General features: G+C 35.3%; 2 protein-coding genes and 1 long non-coding RNA gene across 4 annotated transcripts in view; 1 reads left to right on the plus strand and 2 right to left on the minus strand.

The window, feature by feature from the left end:
- Positions 1-1,936: 1,936 nt before the first annotated feature.
- On the minus strand, positions 1,937-5,286 carry LOC102603812 (zinc finger protein CONSTANS-LIKE 14-like). The gene is made up of 4 exons (XM_015303359.1): positions 4,330-5,286; positions 3,152-3,352; positions 2,425-2,687; positions 1,937-2,311 (listed from the first exon to the last, which is right to left on the minus strand). The coding sequence occupies exons 1-4, from the start codon at positions 5,122-5,124 to the stop codon at positions 2,209-2,211; spliced, it is 1,362 nt and encodes a 453-aa protein (XP_015158845.1). The 5' UTR covers positions 5,125-5,286; the 3' UTR covers positions 1,937-2,208.
- A 7,790-nt stretch (positions 5,287-13,076) lies between these two features.
- Positions 13,077-14,526, plus strand: LOC102604149 (uncharacterized). The gene is made up of 4 exons (XM_006363205.1): positions 13,077-13,244; positions 13,329-13,625; positions 13,707-14,258; positions 14,332-14,526. The coding sequence occupies exons 1-4, from the start codon at positions 13,077-13,079 to the stop codon at positions 14,524-14,526; spliced, it is 1,212 nt and encodes a 403-aa protein (XP_006363267.1).
- Positions 14,527-20,713: 6,187 nt separating this feature from the next.
- The window catches only part of LOC102602458 (uncharacterized), a 24,778-nt gene continuing 20,621 nt past the window's right edge, over positions 20,714-24,870 (minus strand). For both annotated transcript variants that reach the window (XR_368574.2, XR_001471751.1), the window contains exon 6: positions 20,714-20,959. This is a non-coding gene — a long non-coding RNA (uncharacterized lncRNA). The remainder of the gene's footprint in view (positions 20,960-24,870) is intronic.

Below are 24,870 nucleotides of genomic sequence, written 5' to 3' on the forward strand. Positions count from 1 at the left end.
GTTTTTTAGACCTATATTGCTCGGACTTTTCAAAAATGTCAAGGGTTGCGTGTTGAATTGACCAAAAAGTAGTGTATTTTGGAAGAATCCGACATGTGTGCAACATTGAAAGTGAAGAGTTTGTGCAACTTAGCTTTAGACCACGATGTGCATTCAGACACACATTATTACTTACAGTTTATACACATTCCTGTATCTAATTATTTAGAAAAATATAAAGAGACAATTAATCAATTTGGCACACAAAAAGGCTACTCCTGATCTTTGTATATATTTGTGACATTTTTATCTTACATGGCATCATTATTTTTGTACAAAACCCCGCCCCGCATTGGCCAGCCTACTTCTTGGAGGTCCATCGCCACGGGCTTCATAGCACAATTGCCATTTCTTGAGCAAGAGTTCTGATTCATCTCTCTAGAGTTGCGGCCACCACAGCCCGTCGTTCCTCTTGATGATCTCTTTTTCTCCATCTCGTACCTTTCTGCTCTTTTCCTCAGGCTTTGCCTTTTGATAACTGCACTCATGATTGCATCCTTTTTATGCTTTCTGTGCATTGAAATTGGCATGGCCTCAAGTCCCATCAGCTTTGCTACTACTCCTGGTTTACACCAAATCACTCTCTCTCCTGCTATTGTGGGGGGCATGTTTTGAGTTTGACTACTTTTCATGTCCATTTTGCGGTTGCAGTTTCTGGCAGTGTTTAGTAAAGGAGGCATGTCACGGAAAGAAGACCGGTACATGGCATCTTTGCCATCAAGAGAAAATCGGGGATACTGATTTAACGCGTTCCTTGCTGTTCGCAGGATGTCAGAACTATTAACACATGACATTCTATGTCGGACATGCGGCCCATATTGGTTCAGCTTTGCCATTTTCTCCTCCATGTCTAATTGGAGCAACATCTCCTCCAATGTTGTCTGGCTTCCTCCCCTTTCGTTTAGGATCACATCACTTGTATCCATGGTGTAATTAGGAGATGAAAGTGCAGGACGAGCAGAGGCTGCGGTTTGATAATTGAGTGTGGAAGTAGAGGTATCGTTATTACAGAAGCTTTTAAAGCCTTTCCTCATCTTAGCTCCCATAACATTTTTCAACTGAAAGAAAGATAAGTCCTTCATGATTCACCAAGCTAAGGGATTTTGAAATGAATGAATGAGAACATAAACACCAAGTAGTCTAGTTCATAAAGAAAGACATGCAATGCAAGGCGTGACTGAAGTAAATAGGGAGCGGTGTTAGGTTGTTTTCTAAGCCTTAAAATCATTCACATGATAAAACAGCTTAGCCTTCACAAGACCCCTCAGGATAAAGTTATAATAATGATGCACGAGTTCATCATACCCATTCTACATCATTAAATGAGAACCGTCCATCACATAACAAAATTTTCTTTAATCGACTTGCACCATTTCACATGATTAATCACAGATCACATCCAATTGACATACAGGAACTCTTTGGGTCGTTTGGTTTGATGACAAGATCCAAGGAATTTCCCAGCTTTGATAAAAAAAAATCTACCTCCATTATATTTCCTCACCGTTTTCTCTATTCCTTTCCGGGTAATTGGTCTTTCACAATGACCAATTTGAGTCTTGCTTTAAAGATAAAGATAGAATTTGAGTAACATAAATGCAAGATAACTCCAGTCTTGACACCAAACATAATACAATATCGTACAAGAAAAGAATTGGTTACAACAGTATCAACATATCAGTATGTAACATAACTACTTAACATCAGCTTTCCAGAAATGTTGGAGGAAAGGAAACAAAGGAAATGAAGAGGGGAACTAAACTAGTGTTGAAGGGATTTTAACTGTGTTTATTAGAAGCTACACTCAGCAAGAATTTGATCACTCGGATCTCGATAGAATGAATGTATGTAACTAAAAAAGACATCAAGCGACATGTATTGCCAGAGGGAGAGTGAATTGATTGTACCTACACTATCCACTTCCAAGACTTATCTCAAAAAGCTGGCTCCCCGGTGAGGGATCTAGCCACAAACCTGATTGATGATCAAGGTTGTATGTGCGAGCACTTAATATATAACCAGAAGCAAAAAGCGTGACTAGAATATTAACTAACAATTGGTGCCACAGATAGCATCACAGCAAACCTAAGGTTACAAATATCAGGTAGACTAAGAAATATATACACACAGAGACAAAAAGATCCTTATCCTCAGTCATTCAACAGGTATTCAGCCATCAGGAGATTCATTAGCCTTCACAAATCGACCCTTAACTCGCTTTCTAGTATCAGCTCTTGCCTTCCTCGATTCATATCGAATGTGCTTATCATATCTGTACATCACAACCCACAGACTCAGAGATGCAACAAATCCAAGATGTAGGGGCAAACTCAGAGGCGACTATGGAAAACTATGCTGAAAGGAAAACTAAAAGAGATAACCTACCTTCGTATTTTCTTTTTCTCCTTATAACGTTGCATTGCATTTCCCCTGTTCTTTGCCAGAAGCTCCATATCAGCCTTGAGTGTTTCTTCACCGGTGTTGTCACCTCCCACAACAATGCTTTGGTCCATAAAGTTCATATCTGTAGATACACCACAGCATTTCGTCTTAACATAACCTGAGTCAGATGAAGTTTTTATTCTTGGTAAGTTGTTGCTCTCAGATGTCGCTGGCCCCTGGCTTGCCGCTTGGTTATTCGAATCATTCTGCAAGGCGATGAGCAAGTTATTTCTCAGGTTCAGGAGGAAGACATCATTGTATCATACAGTTTAAAGCATGCATCAGCTTCTTGGCAGTTCACTTGATGGAACCTCCAATTGTCATGATTCATGAAGGTGGTGACCATAGAAATTTAAGAGTTCATTACAACTGGTATGGTCATATTCAGGTTAAACGCACAGCAGAATTACTTGTGCTCTATCCCTTTGCTGGAATTTACAATATGTGAAGCTAATATATATCTGATTCCTCAACACACAAAGGAAACCTCAATATTCCTCCGAAACTGAACAAAGTAATGCAAGTTGGTAAAAGAAGTCTCTGATCTGTCACTTACAAGTACAAGTGTGAGAATTAATGCCACAATCATTGATTTATGGGATTAAAACAATACATATTGAGATCAACTAAACGAAAAGAAAATCAAAATTAATGTATGGCTAGAGCTTACACTGAAGGCTGTCATATCATCATGGGCAAGGGAGCAGTTAATGCCTGAGAGTCCTAATCCTTTTGAAGTTGCTAATGATGTTCCTTTTATGAGTTCACCATAGCTTTTCATCATGTACGCCATGTCGCTCTCACTGTAGTCTGCTTCCAATGAGCTAGACTGTTCATGGCTCCTCAACTGCCCCAGATTAAAATCCCATATCTGAAGAAACAAATACAACAAGGCAATGTATACAATCAGAACAATTGCCAGAACTGGATCAAAGATGTAGCAGAGGAAAAGAAGCTTGTACCTTTTCAGGTAAGTAAAGATGGTACAAGATGAAGTGTATCTCTTCCTTCTAAGTTTTTCTAGTCCACAAAAGCAAAAGCATAATTCTCCGACAGTAATTGTTACTCTTTAATCTTGTTGCAGGTTTCTAAAATCCTAATACTTTTTGCAAGAGAAGATTAAAGTGGAATGATTGATTTTAACAGCTCAAAGAGAGTTCTCAATATCATATTCTCCTAAAATGGAAATAGAAGATTTTCTTAACACTGAGACAGAATAGAAAATTCAACACCATAGTATTAGGTATCTTTGTTTACTTGTAGATCTAGAATATTACCAATTCACAACCAACTCACGATCTGAAAAACTAGTCAGAAAAGGAAATTAGGTGTGCTGCTGGTACATATTTGACATAACCACATCCGTTAGTACAAGAAACTTGTCTTTCCAACCTCCAACCCCCTATCACCAACATTCCAATATGATGGAAGTTACCTCTACTTTTTAGATGTGCACTGGAAACAAAACAAGCTATCACAAGTTTCGTGCACATCTCAAATGTACTCGAAAGTTACTAAACAAAATGATGAAATAGGCATATCATCTCTTCTTTTCTCAACTCAATTGCATCATCATACTTGCAGATCCATGTGAATTTTCTATTATCAATCATATCACTATTAGTATTATGAAGAAATCCCCAAAAAAATTAAAATTCGACAGACAATGCAAAGAAAGCAGTTTTATTCTACAATTCTGCATAACACTTTTCACATTTAAAACAAAATAGTAAAATGTATCGAACAATTCGTAATGAGACATAACTGGACACATAGCACTTCTTCAGGCTATGCAAAATGTCCTAGGTTTGAGTGAATAGCACACCGTGAAAATGCCTAGATGAATACCTGAGTGTTTTGATCAAAGGAATTTCCCCTCCACAAAATGTTCCGTTCCACCATTTGGTCACTGTCTATCGGATTATGAGGCATAATCGAAGAGGTAAATGGCACATTTTGCGGCTGTTGCTGCTCAAGCTTCTGATTGACACCATCCATGACCAACATATTAACATTTCCCTGCCAATCACTAGTAGCATTAGGTATCTTTGGAACCAAATCTTCAGCTCCAGCTCCAACCCCATCTGCCAAATCTCTCTTGAATAGTTCAATTAATTGTTTGAATATGACTTGTTTCTGCTTGCCACAAGTTGGAGTTTGTTTGGTGGAGTAAATAGCAGAATTATTAGCGCTAGGCACCATTAAATCCTGCAACAAAACAGAAGAAGGAGGAGGAGCATCCTTAGACATCCAAGAAGGAAACTCTAAAACAGTATGCTGCTGATGTAGTTTCTTTGAATCAATATCCAAACCCCAAGCTGAAGCAAGGTCAGAAGCAGAAGGGCATCCAGAGAACCCTTCAACAGGACTCCGATCGTGTGCACCAGAAACTGCACAACTTCCATGAGCATCCCAATCACATTCTTGACAGAGTACAAGTTTGTCGGTGTCACAACGAATAGATACAGGTTCAGAGCCACAATTATCACAGATCTGAGAACGAAGATGCTTCTTAGAAAGAGCGTTAGCTGAATGAACAAGTTGGTCACAAAAAAGACAGAGCTTAGCTGTATCAGCTCGGCAGTAAAGGACGGCAATCTGCTGATTGCAGAAATCACAGGGACGGCTTTCCCCGGGGCTCATTATCACAATTCAAAGCACTGGCAAATCTTGATGTTTGTAATTCAAAGATATTTCTAGAAATGAATGTGTTTTATTATCTTTGAAATTGACAGACAAGACTACCAAAATCTCCTTTTTTTAGGGTTGGAATGTGAAAATATCTTTGTGAACTTTTTGCTGAACTGGCATACTCTTCTGACTCGACCAACCTTTTCAAATAATTATTACAATTACTAATTATTATCTCGTCCACTTTTAATTATTACAATTATTAATTACTATCTTCGTCCTCTTTTAATTGTTAGAGTTTTCATTTTTAAAATCAAACTATAAAAAAAAATTCACTATCATTTTACTATGTATATTTTCATCATATTGATATGCAAAATATTACATTTTATAGTATTTTTAGTATAGTTTTGAATATCTTTTTTTTCTTCTTAAAATATCAAATTAATGTATCTAATTTAATTTTGAAAATTAGTCAAATTGATTTTCGAAAAACAAAACTTAACCAATAAAAGTGGTCAGAGAGAGTACTATTCACTCACTTTCTTTTCGTGTTGTAGAGTCTCAAGTTAATTTACAACTTACTTATACGATACCAACGTGGGGCCACATCAAATCACTCATATTTAATTAATTAATTAAAGAATTAGTATTAATAACATAGAGAGAGAGTCGCGTAATCTTTTTTATTTATTTTTTTAGAAAGAGAGATGCAATATGACGACTCTTTCTATCACTTGCATTTTCGACTCAACTCTCTCCTTTTAATTTCATTCTACTTTCCTCTTTTTGTTATATTTGTGCTAAATTTTCTATTTTGTTTAGATTTATCATAATTCTATTTTAATTCAAAATAAACTTTTTTAGATGAAAAATAACTCTTTTATATCTTTTTTTTTTTTTTGAGAAGAAATTTTGACTATCTATAAATAGAATAGGCGAAATGGTCTGGTGGACCCTTATACTTATATCAGTTTGTATTATGAACCCTTCTACTTACACATTTGTCATCTGGACCCTTAAACTCAATAAAACACAATTTAACAAATCCCTCTGACCATTGACAAAGCTTATGTGTCTTTAAGATGGCTGAGTTGGCGAAAGTGTGTGACTTCACGCATCTTAAGGCGAGTGAACAACTTTTTTAATTTAAAAAAATATTAAAATTATAAAAGAAATATATTTTTTTTAAAACAATTAATTAAAAAGTTATTTCTTCTTCCAAGCTTAATTGCTTTCCAATCTCCATCGTCGTCTGAGCAGTAACCTAAAAGGGGCAGCATCCGTGGCGAGAATAAAAGCTCATGAGTTGAGGAACAAGTCGAAGACAGACCTTTTGGCTCAGTTGAAGGATCTGAAGGCGGAGCTTGCTCTTCTCCATGTTGCAAAGGTCACCAGTGGTGCTCCTAACAAGCTATCCAAAATCAAGGTGGTAAGGTTGTCAATTGCACAGGTTTTGACTGTCAGAAGCAAAAGTCAGCTCTTAGAGAAGTTTACAAGAACAAGAAGTACTTGCCTCTTATGAAAAGTTTGGCCAGATTTGATTGTGCGGTGGCTTAGGCTGTTGTTACTGTGGAGGTTGAAGGAGGAAAGAAAAATAGTGATGGTATGTGACGGAGATGAAGACGGGTGAGGGAGAAAGTTGCATAAGTGAGATTCTTAATGAAATCTTGAGAGTCTCCATTGATGTTGGAGTTTTTGGGGGTAAAAATTTGCAGAGGCAAGAGGTTTGCTTCAGTCCATGTATGGAGGTGTAACGAGCAAGTTCGTCCATTTATCCACAATTCTCGAATTCTTGGTGTTTACAACAACAAAGGCCGTATTTTTGCTTTTACTCTTACATGTAAGCTCAATACAGTAAAAGGGAATAAACCCAGCAAGGAAAAGAGACCAATTTCAGTTTCAGGTTCTGATGGTGTGGCGCTACCAGTTGTTGAATTGGAAGAAGGGTATGTAGGAAATGGTGGAAGGAAGGTGGAGGAGACGAAAAATGGTGTTGTTGGTTTTGGGATTGTGAAGAAATTGCCTAGAAAAGTTTTTGGGGATTTTTGTCCAATTTGCCTTTGTCTATTGCTGAGATGTTTGCTATTGCTGCCTTAATGGCCTCAGGAACTTTTATTGACCAAGGCAAGACTCCAGATTACTACTTAAGGGAGAAAATATATGTGATTCGCTGGCAAAAATGGTGACGCCGGTGATGGCTTTTTTTTTTGTAGTAAATAGTGAAAATAGGGAGAATTAGAAATGCCAATAATAAATTAAAATGTTATTATTTTATATTTTATTAAATAATTTTGTTTAATATTTTTTTAAAAATAGTTATGAAATAATTATGATGTGGCATTAATATATGTGACGTGGATATGACATGTCAATTATATAAAGGAGAGTGAGCTACACACATGGTTGGAGGAGCTTAAAAGTCTTATTTTATTTGAGTTTAAGAGTCCAGATGACAAAGGTGTAAGTAGAGGGGTTCAGAATACAAAGTGATACAAGTATAAGGGTCCACCAAACCATTTCGCCAATAGAATATACAAAAACACAATAGCGAATTCCATTTTGCGACTAATACTTATTAAACTTATTTTAGCATGATTTAGTACTTTTAAATTATGATCATTTTCATTATGACTTTGCAATATTTATTTTATATGATGATTTCATTATTATTTTTTATTGAATATTTTAGTGTCATCAGTACTCATCTCATATTTTGTGTTATCTTCTTAAGAAACACCTTAGATAATCGTATTTTGGTTGGACTAAAGAAATATTTGGAGCACAAGTTAATTATATGTTTGCATGCAAACTTTACCGAAAAAATCCAAAAATTTGAAAAAATCCAAGGTTTATTAGTTTGGTTTGATTTATAAATTTAAAAATTTGACACAATGGTTTGGTTTGATATTTGAAAAACCCGAACCAACCCGAGGTTGAAAAATCCGAAAAAATTTGAATTTTATTAGTTTGGTTTGGTTTATAAATTAATATTTTTTACACAAATGATTTGATTTGATATTTGAAAAACCTGAACCAACCCGGTCATGTACACCCCTAGTTGTCTCTTCATTTGTTACGATTATATTTCTTGTCTAATTTATTGTTGATACAAGTTTTATTCAGTTTACAAATTACATATTGTTCTTTCGTTTGCTACATCTTGCATTCATGTTTAATTTTCTTTCAATTCAACTTTAATATGTGTAATATATTTTTTATTCAAGTTTAATTCATTTTGTAAGTTATTGGTGAAGTGTGTAAAAAAAAACATGGCTAATCTGGAAAGAGTGAAAGACATAAATTCAATAAAATACATAATATTGTTATATATTGCTAAAAATAATAATAATTAGAGAATATATTTAAAATAAGTAATATTTTTTTTAAAAGATTCAACCAAGTAATTAATCCCTCAAACACATATGCACAATTTAAGCCCAACCTATTAAAGTTAGGTAAACCGGCAACATGTGTTAAACATCCAACTTTCTTTATTGTGGCATCATCAAAGGAACTCATATATTATACATGGATAAAATCTGCAGTCTTTATAAATCTCAAACAATAAATAAGGGCATCTCCAACCCATTCCTCTATTTTACCCTCCAAATATAGAGTTCTCTATTTTTTCAGACAACTAACTCCAACCCAATTCTCTATTTTTTACTCTCTAAAAAGGAATCTTTTTCTCTCTCCTCAATATTATATTATTATTTTTAGTTTTCATTCTTATTTTCTTATTTCATAATATAAATCCTTTATTTCTTTTTTCCCAAATAATTACTTTATATAATTTTTAATGTGATATAAAATTATTTTTTATTCTAAAATTTTAAATAACATAAATTGCAAGAAAATATAATATAATACATAAATTAGAGGACAAATTCAAATAAAAGCGACATACAATTACATAAACACTCAATTTTCAAAATTATTACGTTGCTCACATAAATACTCTATTAATGCATTACGGAGTTCAAAATGAGCATTTTTGTCCTCAATTTTTTTATGTCTAGCTAAAAATTGTTCGAATCGGAGATTTTCATCTATCACCATTTCTATAGTTGGAGTTGGAGCCTCTACGGCATCTTGAATTGGTGCATTGAGATCACGTTCATCCTCAATTATCATGTTGTGCAGTATAACACATGTAGTCATTATATCATGTAGCACTTCCTTTCTTCAAAAACGTGACAGTCCTGCAATAATTGCAAAACGTGATTGTAAAACTCCGAATGCACGTTCAACATCTTTTCGGCACGATTCTTGTTTCATCGCGAAATATTTCTTTTGTTGGGAATGAGGATCACGAATAGTTTGAACAATTGTAGACCATTTAGGATATATACCATCAGCTAAATAATAACTCATGTCATATACCATCACAACTGTAGTCACAACCACAATCACAACAATTCTCGGAATCATATCCTAATTTTTTCCCGAATAGTGCTAAGTCTGGAAACGACCTACCGGATTTCTAAATTATTGTTGTGATCAATTAATTATTATGTTATGTATTGTATTTTACCTTGAATTTAAATTATTATGTATGTATTATATTGTTGAAGTAAAAATATTTATCTTGCCCCCATTTCCCCCCTTCTAATTACTTAGACCATCTCCAACCCACCTCTATTTTACTCTCCATACTCTATATTTGGAGAGTAAAATAGAGAATGGGCACTCCAACCCACCTCCAAATCATCCTCTATTCTTCAAATTTAGAGAGTTGAATAGTAGTTCTCCAAATTTGGAGAACTACTATTCAACTCTCTAAATTTGAAGAATAGAGGATGATTTGGAGGTGGGTTGGAGTGCCCATTCTCTATTTTACTCTCCAAATATAGAGTATGGAGAGTAAAATAGAGGTGGGTTGGAGATGGTCTAAGTAATTAGAAGGGGGGAAATGGGGGCAAGATAAATATTTTTACTTCAACTAAAAATATATATAGATGAGTTAATAACTTACCAAATTAAATTTTCAAAAACATTGTGTCATCGCGTCTTTCTCCTGCACGTTAGGTTCATAAAGAAGTAAAACTTGATATAAAAATCTTGTAATGGAACAGTAGTGTTCAATAGTGAAATATATGATACCAAATAAAAAGAAATTATTTCCATTGAGAATTTGAACTCTCTTATGACTTATGAGTTAGAAGAGTGAAGGAGTTTGAGCTATGTGTTTTCATAAACATATCCCTAAACTTGTTGGGTTTTTCCCCTCAGGTACCTCAACTACGCCATTTTCCTATTGAATCATTGAACCATCCATAATTTGTTCCTTTTAAACACTGTTGGTTGATGTGGAACCAAACTTCAACAAATATTTTTTGGCTGATGTGCGCGTGAGATCAACCTTCCCCACGTGAAAATTCCAACCAATCATACTTCAACCCCAATTACACGTCAGCGCCACATATTCAAATCCTCAAACCTAAAAACTAAAGCCCCTTCATTTCCCCCCAAAACAAATTCTAACCCAATGCTAGACGAGAAAACCCTAACAATTGTTCTTCTTTCAGTGACATTTACAACTAAAATTCTCAGATTTTGAAGTGATTTCGAGTGTTTTGTTGAACGAATCATCGAAGATTGCAGACGATTTTGGAGTTCAATCACGATTTTCGAGTTGATGGGTGTGAGGTAAGTTCATTCCCTAATTTCTATGTAATTTTTATTGTTGTAACGTGATATAACTGCATTTTAGTATTAATGTGATGGTGTGCTGTTAATATCTGGAAAAGTTAGGGTTTTTTTGGTTCTTATTGTTCATAACATGTCAGAAATTTTTGGGGCCTTCGCCTTGTTTCAGGGAATCTTATGGACACCATTATTATAACTCGTTTTCATCATGGTGGTAAGTTTATTCAGGACAAAAATGAAATTACTTATAAAGGGGAAAACGAGGTGGAGTATTTTAATATCGACAAGGACCACTTCTCAATAATCGAATTACTTTTTTACACTAAACAATTGGGGTATATTACTGTTGGTGGGTTTTGTGTTAAAGACCCCACAAAAATGACTTTATTGAGGTGGAAACTGATTTCACTTTACTAAATCTTATCAAAGACCTAAAGGATGGTGACTTTTTATACATTTATGTAAAGCATGTGGTGGATGATGTAGAAGTGGTCAGCACAACTGGTTTGCTTTGTGAGCCTGTAGTTGAAAAAAATAGCAATGTGGTTGGTGAAGAAGACTTACAAGATATAAATGTGACTGCAAGTGAAGGGTTGAATTATGAGGCTGAATCTGAAAATGTTAATGTGGAAGTTGAGCCAGGGGATATATCAGATCTAGAAGAGGAATGGGCTGGATCAAATCAAGAAAGCAGTGTTGACTCTCAAGAGGATGCTATTCCTGATGAGGATGACTCTGAGGTTGATGAAGAATTGAGATCTCTTAGAAATGAAAGGAGAAACAAAGTGGAAAAAAAAATCCTATTCAAACTGAGGAAATAAAGCTTGGAACAGCTGGTATTGATAGAGGATTTGAAGACATAGGAAGGAATAAGGCTGCTAGATATACTGGAAGACTAGGGGGTGATCAACAATATATAGATAGCTCATAATTGGATAGTGATGACAGTAGGGATGAATTGGATTCAGATTTTGTGAGGGGTGTTGATTTACCAGCAAGAAGAAAAAGTAAAAAGGTAAGATTTGATCCTGATTGTGTTCTAGCTATTTTTGAGCTTGGTATGGTATTTGAAAGTGCTGAACAATTTAGAAAAGTTGTTGCAGACTATTCTTGTGAATATAAAATTGGGTTAAAGTTGAAGCCTAATGACAAAAAAAGGGTTAGAGTTAAGTGTGAGGACAAGAAATGTAAATGGTTGTTGTTTGCTAGTATAGATAAGGATTCTGGTGATTTTACTGTAAAAAATTATTATCATGTGCATGTATGTCCTCAATCAACCAAAAACAAGTTGAGCACATCTAAGTTTGTTGCAGAAAAGTTCAAAGATGAAATTACATGTCAACCATATATAAAATTGTGGGAAATTCAGGAATTGGTGAGAAAAAAATTTGGGTTGTATGTTGGAAGAACTGTTTGTCATAGGGCAAAAAATAAGGTTATCAAGGACTTCTTAGGTGATTGGAAGATGGAATTTTCAAGATTGTGTGATTATGCATACATGATTAAACATACTAATCCTGGTACTTCATGTTAGGTGAGGACATATAGAGAGTCTCAGCCAAGAAAAACTTTGTTTGTTTACTTCTATGTTTGCTTTGATGCATTGAAGAGAGGCTGGTTGGAAGGATGCAGAAAAATTATTGGTTTTGATGGATGCTTTCTAAAGGGTTCTTGCAAGGGTGAATTGTTGGTTGCTGTTGGTAGAAATGGAAATCAACAGATGTTTCCAATTGCATGGGCTATTGTTGACACAAAGACAAAACATAGTTGGAGTTTTTTCCTCAACTACTTGATAGAAGATCTGAACTTAGGCACAGGACATGGACTGACTGTTATGTCAGATATGCAGAAGGTTAGATAGTTTTTGTATTGTAGCTTGATCTCTTATTTTTTAATTTCTTGTGTTGTTAATACTTTTAATTTTTGTGCTATAATTGTTTACATAGGGTCTTGTACCAGCTTTATGTGAGTTGCTACCAGATAGTGAGCAAAGAAGGTGTACTAGACATATCTGGTCCAACTGGAATCAAATATGGAGTGGTGAAGAAAGAAGGAACCAGTTCCGGAGATGTGCTAAGTCAAGTTTTGAAGTGAAATTTGAAGATGAGATGGATAAACTCAACAAATTAGGTAATAAAATTTGTGGGGACTTGTTGCATTATGAAAAAACTACTTGGTGCAAAACATATTTTAAGGAGCATTCTAAGTGTGACATTGTTGAAAACAATATGTGTGAAACTTTTAATTCTTGGATACTAGCTGCTAGACATAAGGCTATCATAACTATGTTAGAGGAGATTAGGCACAAGATAATGGACATAAATATTGCAATGAGGCAATTTGCTGAAACTTGGATCTCAGATATCTCTCTTATGGCTAGACTAGTACTTGAAGAGAACAAAGATCTTGCTAGACTTTGTGAAGTTAGATTCAATGGTGATATTGGGTATGAAATCTTAGATGGTCAGTACAGGCATATTGTTGATATAAGGAAGAAGACATGTACATGTAGAACATGACAATTGAGGAGCATACCATGTCGACATGCTGTGCTTGCATATCAGCACAAAGACATAGAACCTGAATATGAAGTAGTGCATTGGTTTAGGAAAGAGACTTTCTTGAAGGCTTATAACCACTTTCTACAGCCAAAACCAAACATGAAAATGTGGCCTCACACTAGTGGTGTAGTGATTGAACCTCCTGAACCAAAAGTCATGCCTGGTAGGCCACCAAAGTGCAGAAGAAAGGCAAAGAATGAGCCTAGGAAAAAGTATGGAAAGTTGTCCAAAAGAGGAGTAAAAATGACTTGCTCCTTGTGTCATCAAGTAGGCCACAACAAAAAAGCTTGTCCAACCATGGTAAGTTATTATTCTCATCTAATTCATCTACAATTAGCTTTAATTATTTAGAGTAATCAATTATTATTACTGTATTAATAGGCTGGGATGGGACAACCTGGAGGCTACCCAAGCAGGCAACCAAGCTCAAGCCAGCCACCAGTGTTTAGCCAACCATCAAGCTCAAGCCAGCCACCACTATTTAGACAACCATCAAGCTCAAGCCAGCCACCACTTTTTAGCAGACCATCAAGCTCAAGTCAGCCACCAGTATTCAGTCATCGAGGAAGTTCTATGTGTTTTGATTCTTCAGCTGTTAGAAGAGAGCAACAACCTGCTAAAAGCAGAGGCAGAGGTAGAGGTACATGTAGAGGCACAAGCAGAGACACTGGGAGAGGCACTGGTAGAGGCACAAGTAGAGGAACAAGCAGAGGCATTGGGAGAGGCACTGGTAGAGGCACTGGCAGAGGCATTGACAGAGGCACTGTTAGAGGCATTTGTAGAGGCATTGATAAAGGCACTGGAGGTGTATCAAGTCAGCAACCTGATCAACCAAGGGCTATGGGAGATTCAATATCAATAGGAAGACAAAAGAGGACCAAAATTGTAGAATTTGGCATCTATACAAATGCAAGTTGTAGTCAAACCTTTAATGTAAGTGTATACATAATTTTGTTCATTTCTTACTTTACTATATAAGGTCTCATTTTAAGACATTTCTATGCAGCCTGGTACTTCAGGAGAAAGAGTTATCACTCCGGGAGTTTACAAGGATGCAACTCTAACAAATATTGATATTGGCTATAAGCCTCGAGGACTCAAGTGGAATGGTGGAGATGCTGTCACAGCTTCACAGTTGCAACGTATCAGTCAGTCAAGAAAAAACAAACGTGGAACATCTAGTGCACCAATGAATGCCTAATTTCAGCAGAAAAGTCACTTTTTGGATTTGTAATCAGCATCAAAAACTTGTATTGACTGCTTTGAAATGTATTTTGGTGTCTTTTAAGTACATTAACTTATTTGTGGTACTGCTTTTAATTAGTTGTCATGGATTGGTATGTTTGATTGGAGCTCACTAGAGCAAATTAATGGTATGAATGATCAATTTTTACTGTGTTGATTTATATTGTTCCAGAACTCATTAGTCCAATTGATAGTGAAAATGTTTGAGAATAATTATGTTTTACTTCAAGTCATTTGAACACATTAGAAAAAAAATGAGACTAACACACAATTTGTCTTCATTCCTTCAATCAAAATCATTACAATAAGAACACAATTGAAGGCATTTACAATAGAAAAGCCGATCAAAATTCCCCTCATAGAGAACACTACAATCTATCATACATACTTTTATGAAGGAATCTAGTAGAAGACAAATGAACCAACTAAGATCATTTTGTTACATAAATCCAAGTAGCCAATATCACCCCTACAACAATGCATATCATCCATACTTTTCTTGATCGATTCCTCTCCAATTCATATGTTTTGACTCTTTTCAACAAACCCCATATCACCCTCCTAGCTTGAGCCGACATTTCGTCATCATACCATCGGAAATATCCACATCCACCTCGTGCCTACAAAATTAAAGAAAAAATTGAATTACAAATAAGGTGATTCTTTACTATATTGGACAATAAAAATGAATTACCAATGAAATTTTGCAACAAAGGAACCTACATCCAGGGTTGGATTGCGTCCATGAGGTTTTCATTTCCACAACGACCCCACATTGACATAGCACATTTGCGGTTGAAGAAGAAGAAATCGATGAAGAAGATAACTTCAACATTGGAACTTGATGATTAAGAAGAAATCAATGAAGAAGAGATATATTCTAATGAGCTAAAGAGGAGAAATAAAGATGAAGAGAAACAAAAGAGGAGAAATAAGAGAAGAAGGGGATAAATTAGGGTTAAAAGGGGGAAGAAGATCGTTGGTGGGTGGTTCAGGATCCACATCAACGACTTTAAAGTGTCTTCACGCGCTCAAACGACGTGAGATCATGTTTAGTTCCACATCAGCCAACGGTGTTTAAAAGGAACAAATTATGGGTGATTCAATGATTCAATAGGAAAATGACGTAGTTGAGGTACCTGAGGGGAAAAACCCAACAAGTTTAGGGATCTGTTTATGTATTTGGCCTTCAAATAATGATTCTTACAATTTACATAAATGATTCTTATTCTAATTGTACTTTAAGATCAATACTACGTCAAAGCAGGTCCCTTTTATTTGAATTCTACAATCAATGAAATATGTCAAATCAATTATAAAACTAATGATTTTAATGTGTAACCCCCCCTTGAATTCTTCTAATTCACCATTTTCCTCCGATTATTATTTAGTTATATTTATTATATTTCTTTATTATCTTACATAAATCATATATGTTTTCATACAAATCATATAGGAGTCCAATTCTTTCTTAATATTATTGGTAAAGCATCAACTACAAATAAAAATTAGTATTATTGGTTAAATTTCAACTACAAATAAAAGTTAAAAAACTACCGTAGTGCTCTTTGGTTATTATAATAGAGGAGTTTTAAAATCTTAATACAAATCATATAAGAGCTTATTTTCAACTGAAAGAAAAACACGAGAAGCTATCAACATGGGAGAATTCATTGTCAATTATTGATTATGTATATATAATTCATATAATTTTGAAATTTATTAACTAAAAGAAATAAAGAAAGACAAAAATAAAGAATAGTGATAAAGAATGCAAGAAGACCACTTGAACGTTAAGAATTGTGATAATGAATGCAAGAAGACCACTTGAATCAAAATTAGAGTAAGAAGAAAAAGAAAAAAATCTTTACTTATTTATATGAGGTAAGAACTCTTAATATTTAGTATTTTAAAGCACAAAATTGTATAACCAACAAAAAGTATATGTAAACCTAAAAAAGGACTCGTAAAACTGAGAAAAGAAAGAAACATAAAGGACTCCTAGACCAATTTTTTTATAACAATAATAATAATAATAGTCCTAACCTAAAATTACTCCTAAATCTGTATAAGGATAGTGAAGGAGTTCTTTACTCCAAAGAACACGTATTAAATAATAATATTTTTAAGATCAAAGTTAGAATTTTATTCAATTTTAAGATACTAAATATTAGGAGTTCTTAACTATTGCAAATAAGTAAAAATTTACAATAGTTATAACTTTAGTTAATTTCAAAATTTTAAATATTAGAATAATTATTAAAAGACATTTTTTTTGAGGAATATGGTGAAAAGACGGTTGTGTCTAAAGCGAAGTCTTTAAATGAAGGGTAAAAAGTTCAAACAACATTTCTAAGGACCTTCATGCTTTTAATTTAGTGTGTGTATATATATAAGTCTAAATTGAGTGTTTTTGGGATATTAAATACTTAATATTCAAGTGAGGGAGTATCCAAATTCCAGTGAACTTCAAACTCACTCAACGACTGCATATCACACCTGAGTTCTTTAAGAAGAAGAACAAGAATAGAAAATTCATAGTTTTAAAATGTGAGGAAACCCCTTTATATATAGCCAACGGGTAGTATGAATGTCACGACTCAAAAATGGACATGATGACACTTATCTTATCCTACCAAGACAAGTCAACCTAATCCCAACATAAAAGATAAATACGGAAGTAAAACATGATTAAAGACTATCATAAACTCAATAATGTGGAAACCATAACATAACTTGAAAATAAGCTCAGAATTTGGTTGTCACGTGCACAAGCCTCTAAGTATTACAACATAATCAAAAAGTATAAGTCTAAATGTTTTTGTTTCTAGAATAGAACAAGAACATAATAAAAGAGTAAAAGGAAACTGTCGAGATGAAAAGAAGCTACCTCATGACTCTCCTTGATAAGCCTCAGACGTAGAAAAGAAGAAAGAGAATCACGTTGATTCGGGCTCGTAACCGACCTAAGTGTAGAAGAAAGGAAATGAGTACCAAATAACACTGTACTCACCAAACAAACCACTAACTTGAGGTAAAACAATATAGAAAATATGTATTCTCAATACTCGAACTGAACCTGCACAACTACAGCCTACACAGAATCAACCTAATCTAACAGTTTGTACATATACAAGACATAACACTTATAATAACACTTCAACATATACAGATAATCTACACATATATTCATAGTAATCAACTACAAGTTCCATAACAAGCACTCACAAGATTCACATATGATAATGTCGTGCAATGCAATGCAATGAAATGTCAAGTACAATGATGCATGTATGTCCTACAATACACATCAGGTGCGACTAAGGATGGAACCCATGGGGACACATAATGTCCATTTATCCGTCGAAATCATCTCCCTTTGGCGTATTCATCAATCACCAGAATCATTTTCCATTGATATCGCAAAAACTATTTCTCAATGACATCACCAGAACCATTTTCCATCAGCATAATTATCACAATAGGTCTCATCACGATATTTTAGAACCAATGCACATACTTATGTTCACACAATTCATGAGAATATGATGAATTTCATATCAATACACAATCCATATCAACACAATCATTATACATCATCAATAATGAATCAATATAATCTTTCAAATCATCAACAACAAATGACATATCAGTATATCATCAAGTTGTCTTTTCTATTTCTCGTTTTTATCATTTAAGATACTCAATAAGAACATATAATCACAATTATCAATCCTACATTTCATTACTCCCTAACACATACAATAAGGAAATACAAGCTTTTATATACTTAACAAAAGTCAAGAAGTCTACTTGCCTCAAGAAATCAACCAATCACTCAGAAACTTGAGCTTTCCCTTTCCGTTGGGCCGCAAAATCAACACAAGCTAATCAAATAAGTAATCAGAATAAGAATTCAGAGCTAACAACAACCATATCAAATATTATGGAAAATGGGATCAAATTGACCCAAAAATCCATTTCTGAAAATGAGCGTTAAATATGAAATTTTGTACAAAAATCTAGTACCCAGAGAATTTGTAAGTCATCGGTGAAAACCATTTAAAGATGGAGTTAAAATCAAGCATAAATCACCATCTTATAAAAAACATTAACCTTTTCAAAACCCTTCAATGTTTGGAATCAAAACCCAAGTTTAAACAGTAAAATTATGAAGTAATTAGTGGATAAAAGAGGTGGGAAATTAGAAATCGTTACCCAAATGAAGAATCTCGAAAATACAAGGCTCCGAAAGTTCAAAAATGGAGAAAATAGGGAAAGAACCTCGATTTTGGAAACATTATGCCTAGGCCTCAATTACTCTTCATCATGATGGCGGTCCCCACATCTCGCGATCGTGATGAGTAACACAGGTAAACTCATTAATTGACCATCAAGATGGCAATGCAAGGCCACATGATCACGATGATCAGACCCCAATAACTATGTGGTTGCGATGCCCCACCACGCAATCGTGATGCACATGGAATTAAACATCATACGATCGCGATGAAAAACTGAACAGACTCCAGAATCAACAAAACAACATGTCACACAATGCACAAAAAATCATAAATGGACTCTCAGGATTCGTTCGAAACCCCGAGTACACAACTAAACTCAACGTTTCAGACTAGATGGAACCATTGAAATACAGATTCGAGGTCTCCTTGACCCAAAACCCCTGAAAGTGGCAATAAACTAACATTAGGCTCAAAATACCAAATAGCCCTCAAAACCTCAAAATATTCAACCAAAACCTCTTCTAGACCGAAAATCATCCCATAAAACCAACGGGATCGTCGGAAATCCAATCTAAGCATCTGAACTCTGAATATTGACCAACGTCAACTCAAGGTCTAAATTCACTGAAACTTCCAACTCAAGGCCACAATTCCATGAAACAACTCCTAAACAGATGACAACAACACTCCTAGACTAAATTCCACATTCCAAAGCTGATGGTTTTAATAAAATTCCATTATAAGATTCAAAATTGTAATTGTTACCTAAAATCTATTTTAAAAACTTTAAACCTTTCAAATATCAAAACTTCTAAAAACTACAACTTTTCAATTAAATTTCAAAATCAACTTCAAAAACTGATCGGAAATTACTCGGGGCAACTATCCAGAGGGTTAAAACAATTATTTTATGGAAATTTCCAAAAATTACCTTTTGGGTCATTACATTATCCACCACTAAAAACTATATTCATCCTCGAACATAAAATAAATGGAAGTACATGGAGCTTAAAAAACTGAGGATATCTGGCACGCATGTCAGGATCTATCTCCCTAGTCACCTCTCCAACTGAACGGTTCTTCCACTACACCTTTACTGAAGCAATCCCCTTTTTCCTGAGCTTTTGAACCTACCTATCCAAGATAGCTATAAGCTTCTCCACAAATGACAAATCTGGATCCAACACCACTGAATCGAGTGAAATCACATGGGACTAATCTGAAACATACTTTTGAAGCATATAGACATGTAAAAAATGGGTGGACAACTGACAAGCTAGGTGGCAAGGAAAACTTATAGGATACCTCTCCAATCCACCCAAAAAATCTCAAAAGGAGGAGATGGATTCCTTCGATACAACAACGATTATGTGTTCTAAATGTTGATGAGTTGAGAAATCAAATTTCGATAGAAGCTCACAGTTTTCAGTATTCTATTCACCCGGGAGCCACCAAGATGTATTGTGATTTGTGGAAAGTCTATTGGTGGAATGGGATGAAGAAGGATATTTCAGAATTTGTGGCTAAGTGTCTGGACTATCAACAAGTGAAAGTTAAGCATCATAAAGTGGGTGGTTTGGCTCAAAACATTAGTATCACTACATGTAAGTGGGAGTATTTGAATATGAATTTCATTACGAGTTTATCCCACACTCATCATCATTTTTAATCTAGGTTATTGTGGACCGAATGACAAAATTGGCTCACTTTTGTCACGCCCCGAGCCTACAACCCGAACGTGGCTGGCACTCGAGAACCATTGATGGCCCCAAGAGAACCCTTGTCCTGGCTTACTTACTCAGCGAAAGACTTGGATACAAGAAATAGTCTAAAAAGGGACTTGTGAAATAACTTAGAATGTTTTTAAATAAACATTCAAACTTAGCCACAATGGCAACCTCAAGTCTCAAAAACATAAGACAATAATAAAGTAGTGACAAATGAATTTAACTAACTGACTGTCTGTCTATGAAGTCTCTAAACAACTGAGATGGATGTCGGGACAGGCCCACGACATCCTCATGAACTAATAATAAAACCAAAGCAATAAAAGAGACCCTTCGTAAGCAATGAGGCTCACCACACGACTCTGAGTGCTCAAACTGGATCAACAAGGTGCTAGATACTGATCATGATTACCTGCGTCTGCATTATAATAAGATACAGGCCAATTGGAATCAATACATTGAATGTACGAGTATGCGAGTTAGAAAGCTAAACAATACACAGACTTGAAAAGATTCGGAAAGAAACACTTACCTTGGCTCTTATCAACTCATGAATAGCTCAACTCATAATAAAGCAATAAGACACATGCAATTTATGAAAAACTTTATAAAACAGTAAAAGCAACTTAGTTCGTTAAAGAAAATGCAATAGCAAACTCAACTTTACTCATATAACAAAGTAATATAGTTTCTGTGGGAGATTCTCCAACCGACAACAATCATTATGAGCCTAAGTGGTGATACAACGTCTTGCCCACGCTACCAGAACTGTCATATACTTTGCCATCATATAGAACACTTAACTTAGTGGATCCACTAGTCTATGCTAAAATCATCTTAATGAGTCATCTAGAAAGTATTATCCTTTACTACCCATGATGGCTATATGGTTTATGAAGACTTGAGTTAATATGAACTGGCATCCCCCTATCTGTGTTCAATACTACTCCCAAAATATACTTAGCTCATGTATTTTTTAAAACAAACTTCTTTCTTTGGTTTGAGATAATTACTCAAAACTTAGCTTAAAAACTCTCTTGGAATCGATGTTCCCTTTGCTTGCTCAAATGTGAATACATTTATAAACTCTTTGGGAATACTTAGTTCCCTTATAGATTTTGAGAAATGAACTCAATTCTTTACTCTTTACTCTTTTCTTAACTTGAAACTTAAGTCTTAAAATAAAGTTAAAACATTTGTTAAAGACTTTTGAAAACTTTATAAACTTTGCTTTGACTTGCTTCTTAACTTCTAGACTTGACTCTTAACTTCTCTTGACTTTGATCCTAACTTTCCTTGAATTGGACTATGGATTCAAGGTTCATGATCTCATGTTTATGGATGATTTCATGATATTTAGATGTACCTTAGAGTGTTGGAATTAACTAAGAAACATAGGTACATTGCTAAAGAACAAGTACTAAAAGGTAGGGAACAAATGGGGAGAACTGGCGTCCTTGGCGCTATGAGAGGCGCGGGGAGCCAGCCCTCAAACATCAGAGAATATGTTGGGGCACTCTGGCTGGCGCGTCGCCCCAAGGGGTAAACTTCAGAGACCCTTTTGGGGCGCGCTGGCTGGCGCGACACCCCATTCCCTTCCCCATGTGTTTGACGACTTTTCTTGCTTGTTTTTCACCTCTAAACCTTCTAAACTTCAATGGTTCTTTACCCAAATACTTAGAATCATTTATACCCTCAATATATGATAGATTCAAACTGATATTACACCCGAAAACATGAATTAAATCGAAAGAACCATCAACAACACAACCCACAAGAAATTCAAACGAAACTTCAACAATGTTCATCAAGAACTCAATTTCTAATCTTTCAAAGACTTAAATTAGCTGAATTGAATCATGGTTGGCGCGTGGGTGAACTAACTCAACGCTATGTGATCTCACATACCTTTTAGGGATTAGCCCCGATGAAATCCACAAGCTATCCTTGACTAAATCGACAAATCTTGAACGTTCTTCTCCTTTTTCCTCTTTTCTCCTCTTCTCCAAGCCCTAGCGTGAGATTCACTTTTCTAAAACTGACTAAAATCTGAATTTACCCCAATTAAAATCCTAAAAACGAATTAGAATAATTAGGTAAGGAAAAGACTAAATTATCCTCCCAAAATCTGGATTAGACTTTCCTTAATCCAACAACCCAAATTCCAAAAGGCATAACTTACTCATACGAACTCAGAATCGCGCAAACTCGGCGGTGTTGGAAAGATCATTCCAACCATTTCTTGAAGTACACCTAACTCATCCTGAGCTAGGAGTTATGTCCATTTGAAGTTGTCCAAAACTCAACTTTTCCTAACTTAAACAATTTTTTCCAGATTTTCATTCTTTCCAAAAATGACTATTTCCAATTATTATATTCTTCCTAGTTATTTCAAATTGTGAGATGTTACAATATCTCCCCCTTGGAACATTCATCTTCGAATGAGATTACTCTTACTAGGCTAAGGGTGTAATATCAAGTTCAAACACCCAACAAGCAATTGCAAACAAATAACATGCTCACTCATAATTTTAAGAGTACTAAGAAGAGAATTAGTACCTTGGTCTGCATTTTCTCCGGACTCAAAGACTTGTGTATATCTCTTCTTCATATCTTGTTCAGCTTCCCAAGTAGCTTCTTCAACAAATTGGTTCCTCCAAAGGACTTTGACTGATGCTACCTCTTTTGTTCTCAACTTGCGAACTTGGCGATCTAGAATCTAAACATGAATCTCCTCATAAGATAAGCTATCCTTGATCCTAATATTTTCAGTTGGTATGATTAATGAAGGATCGCCCGTGCACTTCTTCAACATGGAGATGTGAAACACCGGATGAACTGCGGCTAACTCTTGTGGTAGCTCCAACTCATAAGCTACATTGTCAATCCTCTTGGATATTTGATAAGGCCCAATATATCGGGGACTAAGTTCCCCTTCTTACCAAACCTCATAACACCCTTCATGGGTGAGACTTTTAGATATACCCAATCATCTACTTCAAACTCTAACTCCCTTCTCCTAACATCACTGTAGGATTTCTGATGACTCTGTGCCGTTTCCAACCTCTCTTGAATCACTTTCACCTTCTCCATAGCTTGATGAACTAAATCTGGTCCTATCAACCTTGCTTCACCAACTTCAAATCATCCAATAGGAAATCTGCATCTTCTCCCATAAAGAGCTTCATATGGGGACATCTGGATGCTAGAATGGTAACTATTATTGTGTGCAATTCCAATAAGGGATAGATGATCATCACAATTACCTTTGAAATCAATCACACAGGCCCTTAACATATCCTCTAAGGTCTGAATAGTGCGCTCTGCTTGACCATCTGTCTGAGGATGAAACGCAGTACTTAAGTTCACCTTTGAACCCAAACCTTTCTGGAATGACTTCCAAAACTGTGCAGTAAATTGAGCACCTCTATCTGAAATAACGGAGAGCAGAACCCCATGAAGTCTCACCACCTCTTGAAGATACAACTTAGCATAATCTTTTGCCGAATGAGTAGTCTTTAATGGCAAAAAGTGGGCAGATTTTGTCATTCTATCAACAATCACCCAAATAGAATCATGCTGCCTGCGAGACCTTGGTAACCCTATGATGAAGTCCATATTAATCATCTCCCATTTCCATTCCAGAATTTTGATATTCTGAGCCAAACCACCGGGCCTTTGGTGCTCTACTTTAACTTGTTGGCGATTTGGGCACTTAGCAACAATTTCTGCAATACCCTTCTTCATACTGTTCCACCAATATACCTCTTTCAAGTCACGATACATCTTTGTGGAACTCGAATGAATGGAATATCTGGAGAAATGAGCCTCATCCATGATCCTCTCTTGGAGTCCATCCACCATTGGTACACATAATCTACCTTGATATCTCAGTACGCCATCTCTCTCTGGTTCAAAAGCTAATACTTTTTGCTTATGAACATTTGCCTTCAATTCAAGCAAATTAAGGTCTTGGTCTTGCTTGCCTTTTACTTCTGACACTAATGATGATTCAGTCCCATTCATCACCACTACTCCTCCTTCTGTGGAATCTATAAGTCTGACTCCCAGGCGTGCAAGTTTATGCACATCTTTTGCTAACTCTCTCTTTTCTTCCTCAACATAGGCGGTACTACCCATAGACAACCTGCTTAAGGCATCAACAACAACATTAGCCTTACCTGGGTGGTAAATAATACTCATGTCATAATGTTTGAGTAATTCTAACCACCTCATCTGTCTTATATTAAGCTCTTTTTTAGTGAGCACATATTGAAGACTCTTGTGATCAGTGAATACATCAACATGAACACCATACAAATAATGATG

This window comes from Solanum tuberosum, unplaced genomic scaffold, assembly GCF_000226075.1.
Source record: "Solanum tuberosum cultivar DM 1-3 516 R44 unplaced genomic scaffold, SolTub_3.0 scf00426, whole genome shotgun sequence".
Lineage (NCBI taxonomy): Eukaryota > Viridiplantae > Streptophyta > Magnoliopsida > Solanales > Solanaceae > Solanum > Solanum tuberosum.

Coding starts and splice junctions, on each gene's coding strand:
- LOC102604149 (XM_006363205.1), top strand. CDS start 13,077: ATGGACATAAATATTGCAATGAGGCAATTTGCTGAAACTTGGATCTCA. Junction 13,626..13,706: donor AAAAAGCTTGTCCAACCATG/GTAAGTTATTAT, acceptor CTGTATTAATAG/GCTGGGATGGGACAACCTGG. Junction 14,259..14,331: donor GTTGTAGTCAAACCTTTAAT/GTAAGTGTATAC, acceptor ATTTCTATGCAG/CCTGGTACTTCAGGAGAAAG.
- LOC102603812 (XM_015303359.1), bottom strand. CDS start 5,124: ATGAGCCCCGGGGAAAGCCGTCCCTGTGATTTCTGCAATCAGCAGATT. Junction 3,353..4,329: donor CCTTTGATCAAAACACTCAG/GTATTCATCTAG, acceptor TTGTTTCTTCAG/ATATGGGATTTTAATCTGGG. Junction 2,312..2,424: donor GAGAAAAAGAAAATACGAAG/GTAGGTTATCTC, acceptor TGTGATGTACAG/ATATGATAAGCACATTCGAT.